Source organism: Priapulus caudatus, unplaced genomic scaffold (assembly GCF_000485595.1).
Source record: "Priapulus caudatus unplaced genomic scaffold, Priapulus_caudatus-5.0.1 Scaffold197, whole genome shotgun sequence".
NCBI lineage: Eukaryota > Metazoa > Priapulida > Priapulimorpha > Priapulimorphida > Priapulidae > Priapulus > Priapulus caudatus.
This window is the reverse complement of record NW_014577258.1, coordinates 643,642-651,632: the sequence shown is the minus strand read 5'-3', so window position 1 is coordinate 651,632 and position 7,991 is coordinate 643,642. Positions and strand designations below refer to the sequence as shown.

At 45.7% G+C, this 7,991-nt stretch overlaps 1 protein-coding gene across 1 annotated transcript in view; it reads left to right on the top strand.

Moving 5' to 3' along the window:
* Positions 1-17: 17 nt before the first annotated feature.
* Positions 18-7,991, top strand: part of LOC106807132 (acetoacetyl-CoA synthetase-like) — a 14,261-nt gene continuing 6,287 nt past the window's right edge. The window contains exons 1-9 of the mRNA XM_014809395.1: positions 18-125; positions 281-421; positions 5,130-5,233; positions 5,400-5,517; positions 5,629-5,843; positions 6,338-6,452; positions 6,861-6,942; positions 7,170-7,320; positions 7,560-7,671. Of these exons, the coding sequence (XP_014664881.1) occupies positions 295-421; positions 5,130-5,233; positions 5,400-5,517; positions 5,629-5,843; positions 6,338-6,452; positions 6,861-6,942; positions 7,170-7,320; positions 7,560-7,671 (1,024 nt within the window). The 5' untranslated portion in view covers positions 18-125; positions 281-294. The remainder of the gene's footprint in view (positions 126-280; positions 422-5,129; positions 5,234-5,399; positions 5,518-5,628; positions 5,844-6,337; positions 6,453-6,860; positions 6,943-7,169; positions 7,321-7,559; positions 7,672-7,991) is intronic.

The window sequence follows — 7,991 nt, the reverse complement described above, 5'->3', positions numbered from 1 at the left end:
ACAACGAAAATCCGCCGCACGTGAGTAAATGACTCGAGTCATTTTACTCGAGCAAAATAACTCGCGTGTGCGCGGGCATTAGTCACGCAGCCTGGTTGGGTTAAGCCATGATACAGCAGTAGATGGTACGTACGCAGTAGTTACGCCTGATTCATGAAGTAGGCGTAATTCATAGTCATACCTCAGACCGACACTGCCTGTATATATAATATATTTGAACATGCACGTACTGATACAGGCGCGAGTTACCTTGCCTCACGCAATAATTTCTAATTTAAAGTGAATAGGATTGCGATGGAAGTTAATGGTGGAGCTGGTGGAGATGAGAGTAACGATGTGTTGTGGCGCCCCGATCCGTTAATTATGACGCAAATGGACAGATTTCGCATAGACGTCAATAAAAAGTACGCGGTAAACTTAGGTAAGTTGGGCCAACTGTAACACACAATTCACCGTGTGAATGCCACTGTGCACAAACTTGCAGAAATATTCAGCAGATGAGAATGCGAGAGCGCTAAATTTACACAACTTGCATCATTTCACACCATCACAGCAAGAAATCACAAACAACTGCCTCCATTCTGGCATCCTTGCATAGCAATTAATTGTGCACTTGTTCGAATTATCACCCTCACCATTTGGTACAACCGGTGTGATGTGCTCTCCTTTTATGGAGTTGAACGCACCGGAAATACATACGGCGAAAGATCATAGCCATCGATAATGCATTGATGATATATCTCAGAAACGGTCTTCTGCTGAGTTAGGAGGCCGCCTGTGTATATGTGACGTTAACCCGGCGCACACGTGAGTTATTTTACTCAAAGTAAAAGACGCACGAGTCAACATTGTGACTCATCGAACATCCGTCGACATCGTGAGTAAATGACGCATTGCGTCAAATTACTCAACGAAAATTCCGCCGCACGCTGGTTTTTTTATCAAGCATGAATTTTCAGTGGGGGGGCACCTGGGGGGCACAGAAAATTTGTGGGGGGCTCGTGCCCCCCCCAGGCCCCCCCGTAGCTACGCCCCTGCACGTTAACAAGACTGTGCGAGGCAGAGTGCAGGAATGATGATGGTGATAGCTATAATATAGGGGACAGACACAGGTACAGGGGCAGGGACAGAGTCAAGGATAAGGACTAGGCCAGTCACAGGGGCCAAGACAGAGGCAAGGACAGTGACAGGAGAGAGACGGGGCCGGAATAGAGGTAGGGGCAGTGACAGTGACAGGGACCAGGACAGGAGAATGTGGGAGGACGACGAGTGCGTGTGAGCATGTGTGCATGTTTGTGTCTGCGCGTCTGCGTGCGTGCGTGTGTGCGTGAGCATGCATGCGAGCGTTTGAGTCCGTGTGTGTGTGTGTGTCCGTGTATTTGCGTGTGTGTGTGCGCGTGTGTATGTGCGTTTAGGTGTGTGTGTGTGTGTGTTTGTGTCTGTGAGCGTGGATATGTATTCATGAACATGTGCACGAGCGTGTGCGTGCGTGCATGCATGTGCATGTGCGTGAACGTGCGTGCGCATGTGCGAGCGTGCGCCGTCGTACCTTCAGCGCGGCCCACGCGTCGTCCGGGTACTGCATCGCGACGAACGAGAACGCGTGTCCGACGACGGGGATCGCGCACTCGACGCGGCTGTGCGACACCGGGTCCTCGGCGAACATCAGGAAGTTGCAGGCGACGACGAGGTAAGCGACGACGAGCCGCGCCCACGGATGCTGCAGGTAGTAGCGCGCATTCCTCGTCATGTCGTACACCGACGACGACGACGACGATGCCGCCGCCTCGCTACCCTCCTCCTTTCCTTCCGCGAGCGCGCCGCCCTCGCCGTTGCCGACCTCCGCCGGCTTCTCCTCGTCGTCCGGGGAAGTGGCGTCGCGCGGCGGGGTAGGTGGCGCTGCGTTGTCGGGCGGCGGCACGGTAGCGGCGTCGACCTGGCCGGCGTGCTCGGCACGCACGTGTACGTCCTCGACGACAGGGATCGTGCCGTAGACGGGCACGCCCTGCTTCTTGACGAGCGTCTCCACGCCGGGCCGCTCGTGAAGGTTCTCGTCCATGCGACCTCGTTTGTGCGCCGGCGACGGCATCGCGCGGTAAAACTGCTCCATCTCGCCATCCTCCTCCCCGTCCTCCTCGTCCTCATCGTCCTCTTGCTCGAGCTGCGATCGCCGCGGCGATTTGTCGATGCCGAGCTTTGAGGCGAGCTCGTCGACGACGTCGTGGTAGGAGACGAACGCCTTCGGCTCGGCGGCCGACTGCGTGCGCAGCTGACGCTCGAGACGATCGACCCCGCCCTGACGCGGGGTCACCGCCGCCCCGCTCCCGCTCCGGTCCACGCGCGGAGACGACGTCGACAGCGGCGGCGTGCCGAAGCAAACCTCCGCGGAGTCGGCGTCCAGCGGCGGCTCGGTGGAGCCATCTTGCTGGGGTTGATCCATGACTGCGGTTGGTAGCTTGAGATTACTGCTGCACACGTGGGCGTGGGGGAATCAGGAAAGGCGCTCGTTTCATCGTATTTGTACGAGTAGATGAGCTCGATGATTCGTCTACTAGGCAGATGCAGCGTGCTGGTTGTCTACCACGTCGTTGTTACCATCCGTTAGAGATCAGTGTCCGTTTCTTGGCGATGATGCATGGCAAGGTACGGGTAACCTACATGCATGAAAACGCAAGTGAAATTAGAATCACCATTTGGCCATGAATTCGTTAATTTTCAGGAGTCACCACATGCAGTGCCTACACTGGCTACACATTTTCAGGACACTAGACAGGCTTTTAAAACTCTGTAAATGTTACTACAAGTACAAGTAGTAGGTACTAAGTACTAGGCTAGTAATATCCTTAATAATAATATTCAAGATATTAAAATTAAATACCATGCATTTTCAATTCAATCACTTTATTTACACTTATAGTTATGCAAATTACATTTACTGATTTAGCAGAAAGGTACTATAATAATTAATATTAATAATAATAACATTAACAATAACATGAAACAAAAAGTGATGTTTTACACAACCGATTGTTACTACAACATGCATTACTAATCACCGATATCATCGATGTTTTATGAACTACGATTATGTTCTCCGATTACTATTATTTCACCGGTTTTAATATGGTATCGTGGACTTTGAAGACAAATCATTATTAGATTACGAGCTTTTCACCTGAAATTCTACTTCTTGTGCCAGGGCGCTGCCATTTTATGCGCCACCTATCGGCCAATAATAATTAGTTAGGTATGATTACAATGTCAGCGCCCATTGGTGCCATCGTGAGTTGATATACACTCCTCCAAAGTAGAAACTCAAACATTGATACGAAAGCGACTGCGGATTTAGTTAAGGCGACACAAGCATAGAGCGACGACCCCATAGCTATAAGTTTCACGTAATTACCATGTTACGGTGTGATGTGCTTCCTTTTATGGAGTGAAACGCACCGGAAATAATACCGGCGAAATCATAGCCATGATGATGATTGATGATATAGCTCCAAGAAACGGTCTTTGCTAGGGTTAGGAGACCCCTGTGTATATTGACGTTAACCCGGCGCAAACGTGAGTTATTTTACTCAAGTAAAATGACGCACGAGTCAAATTACTCGAACGAAAACCGCCGCAACGGAGTAAAATGACGCCATGAGTCAAATACTCAACGAAATCCCGCACGTGATTAAATGACTCGAGCATTTACTCGAGCAAAATAACTCGCGTCGTGCGCGCGCATAGTCACGCACCTTGTTGTGGTTAAGCCATTACAGCAGTAGATGGGTACGTCGCAGTAGTTACCGCTGAGTCATGGAAGTAGGTAATTCATAGTCAACCTCAGACGACACTGCCTGTTATAATATAAATATTTGGAAATGACGTACTGATACAGCGCGATGCCTTGCCCTCACCGCTAATTTCTATCTCACACCATATGGATTGCGATTGCAAGTTATATGGTGGAGCTGGTGGAGATGAGAGTAACGATGGTGTTGTGCGCGCCCCGATCGCAAATGTGACGCAAGATGAACAGATTTTCGCCATAGCGTCAAAAAACAGTACCGGTTAAACTTAGGTAAGTGGCCAACTGTAACAACAATTCACCAGTGAATGCCACTGTGCACAAACTTACAGATATATCAGCAATGAGAATGCGACACGTGAGCGCTCAAATTTACACAACTTGCACATTTCACCCATCACACAAGAAATACAAACAAACTGCCTCCTTCTGCATCCTTGCCATTAGCAATTAATGTGCACTTGTGTCGACATTACCTCCACCTCACAGTCTTGTACAACTTAACCTAGTGATACTTGGTGAATTCCCCTGTAAAACTCCAAATTAAGGCAAACTCCATGGCATTTACTTGAAATTATTAGTCGATAGGGATATAATAGGGGTTATTATAATATAATATATACATTATGGGATCTGATTGTCTACGTGACATATGTGTACTGTACGTGAATCTATGTGATGCGTCCTGACCACTCTATGCCATTGTATTAGCCGGGAATGAGTATTGTGGGAGTGCAGGAAAAATATTTGGGAATGCAATTTTACAAATGTACACGGCTTTAGATCAATATTTTAGGCCGTGCTACACATTTTTGGTCGTGCAGTTTCAAAACTGATCGTGCAAATCAGTGCTGCACAGCTCTCTGGCTAATACGTTGCTCTATGCGATGTTATTAAACATGTTAGCATAACAGTTACATTATTTAAGACCGTATATGCTGAAAGCCAAATGCTCCTTACTTCTCATTCACATTTTTCACTTGAAAACTCCAGTGTGAGTGCGAAAATGTTCTTGCAAGTAATGGGTCATGTCATGTAAATAGCTGCCAGACCAAGGTACTGGCGTATGGGTTGATGCCGTATCTTACTGATCTTAGAAACTGCCTGGTACTCTGCTGTACCGCCTAGCTCGATATGCTATGAATACATTTCCAGGGCTTTACTAGTACAGCTATATATGCCACCTAGATATCCTTCTAATCCTTTGGTAAATAATGTCAAATACTTCTTGATCATGTACGCACTATACGTGTTATCCTGGTGTTATTGTGTGTACGAATCTACAAATCTGCTGTGTATGCTATGTGTGGTAAGTGTTTCACAATTTCAGAAAACTACAAACAGCTTTGGCAGTGGTCAATAGACCATTATGCTGAGTTCTGGGGTGAAGTGTGGAATTTCTGTCAGCTACTCTTCTCTGTTTCTTACATGAAGGTAAACTACAAAATAGCTTTAATTAAAATCTGTTATCAGTGGTGAGGAGACTGTATTCAATTAAGAGAACTGGTCAATTCAGCCGAGTTTTGTGCTTAGGTCGCAAAACTTGACAAGTTTAGATTGCGAGAGTTAACATTAATTCTTTATTATTCTATGTTCAAAGGTAGTAGACACAAGCAAGAATATCAGTGAAATACCAGAATGGTTTGAAGGAGCACGGCTGAACTATGCTGAAAACCTGCTGAAGCATGATGGAAATAGGGTAGCCGTCTATAGCACAGGTATGATTTATAATAGTACGGTGTACTCGGTACTACATGTGTAACTCGGTGATGTTACTGGGCTTTAAGCGTCGAGGTAAGAGATTAACAGTGTCGCATGTCCTGCCGTAGGTGAGGGGCGCCTGAGTTGCATCCGGAAGATAACGTTTGCCGAGCTCAGGCAGCAGGTGGCCAGGTACGCAGCAGCCATGAAGGCAGCTGGAGTGCGGATAGGCGACAGAGTCGTCGGCTACCTGCCAAACTGTCCCGAGGCTGTGGAGGCGATGTTGGCAGCTGCAAGTATTGGGGCCGTATGGAGCTCCACATCGCCCGACTTCGGTGTGTCTGTGAGTGTCTCAATGCCTGATTGGAATGATATAACAGCATCATTCCATGTATGAACTCAACTCTTGCTTAACGGCAGTGATCCCCAGGCACCACTGCAGAGTAGAAGGGTGAAGGCATTGATAGAATCGTTCTTAGACTGTGAGCCGGTGCAGTTGACCCTGTGACGTTAGCAAAGCAATACACCTGTGTGTAAAAGAGCCCCTTAGAAGTTTGTTGGTTGATGCTCCTTGTTTGTGTAGAAGCCTGGGTAACCATAACAAAACAAACATAATAGGAATAATATCATCAATAAAAGTTTGTACCTTTTCATAAAATCGTGTTTTCTGTGCATATAAACAAAACTTTCTCCTTAATTACACCCAGAGCATCTGCATAGAATATTTAAACTATACATGGAGAACCATGCGTTGGTGCACTCAGCCATTTAGCAATTTTGAATTCAGTGTAAGCAGCTTAAGCTGTAATATTGTTTGTCTACTGCCCTTGTTTGCAGGGAGTGCTTGACAGGTTCACACAGATAAAGCCAAAGTTACTCTTCTCTGTTGAAGCTGTAATCTACAATGGCAAAAAACACAACCACATGGACAAGCTTCTTGCTGTTGTTCAAGGTACGAAGCATGCATTTGGTATTGAATCATAGGTTTCCATCTATCTTACTTGTAATCAAGTTTGCCGTCCATGTTTTATGTACTTGCCAGGGGAGCTGACGAAGTGTGCATACTGCCAACTGGCGTCAAATGTTTTTATCATTATTTTTTGTTAAAATGTTCATCTGATGACATTGTTGTGAACTCAAGTACAATTGCTGGGCACATCGAGTGTAAATACGACATAGTTTATAAGAGAATTTATAGCAAGAAGACAAAAGTTGGCAGATGAGGTCATATTCTTACCCATAGATCATGTATTGTGCCGTGCCAGCCATAGGTGCTGCAATGGTAATTAAGGCACGTTAGCAGTGTTCATGCACAGATTCTCAGTGGTTGAGTTTATACATCTGCTGTGTTTGCTTGTAGGCCTCCCAGATGTTGACCAAGTTATTATGATTCCATTTTGTGGTGCTCAGACAGACATGGACATTTCCACAATTCCAAAAAGGTATTGTCTAATTACATATCTATAGTCACGTCCCTCAGTGGACATTTGAAATGTAGCTACATGATTAACGCTTATATGGACTGTCATCTAAGATACCTTATCTACTTGTATCATTGCAAGTCACTTAGTTTTCTATAAAAAATCATGTTGGCTTTCAAAAAAATAGATAGCAATCCATCTAGTCACGAGAAACTGTGAATGTCTGATCGATCACTTTGCTATTTCAGCGTGTTTCTCAGTGATTTCCTAAACAGTGGCCAAATGGCTGACCATGACCCGATTCTGACCTTTGAACAGCTTCCCTTCAATCATCCACTCTTCGTCATGTACTCGTCCGGGACAACAGGTCCACCAAAGTGCATGGTCCATTCAGCAGGGGTAAGTAGAGGGTTATATATAGGGTTAGGGTTGCAGGTACATTTTAAGTGTACAGAGGGAAACATGCGTGTTGGCCTATGCCATATCAGAAAAGAGCATTATTTGTGTCTATGGGGGGAGGGGGATAAGTCGGCATATTCGCAGTGTTTTTCAATGTGGACTTTCTTCTTTCTTTTTTTATATGTTTCTTTCTTCTTTCTTCTTCCTTGCTTCTTTCTTCAATCTTTGTTTACTCACAGGGAACGCTAATACAGCATTTAAAGGAACACATCCTCCATGGCAACATGACTGCTGCAGATGTGATGTTTTACTACACAACAGTAAGTCTTCTCACAGTCATTTTGCTTAGGTAATTGGCTTAGATAATTTGCACAGATATTCAGGTGGCACCTCTGATCATGATGGGTGTGCATGAATCACCAAATTCTCTCTAGTTTTAGAATATTTGTCTATGAAAATGTAAATTATCAGTAACTGGGATGCAGTGCAATATTAGAATACCTAGGTTTGATTATTTGCATATGCGCGTGGGAGTGAGCATGCATGCTTGCGTGCGTGAATGTAGGATGCTGATATTTACTAGACGGTAGGGGTGAGTATTGCGACCAAAAACCGTATTGCAATATATTGCAATACGACAAAACCGTATTGCAATATTTTCCAATACGTAT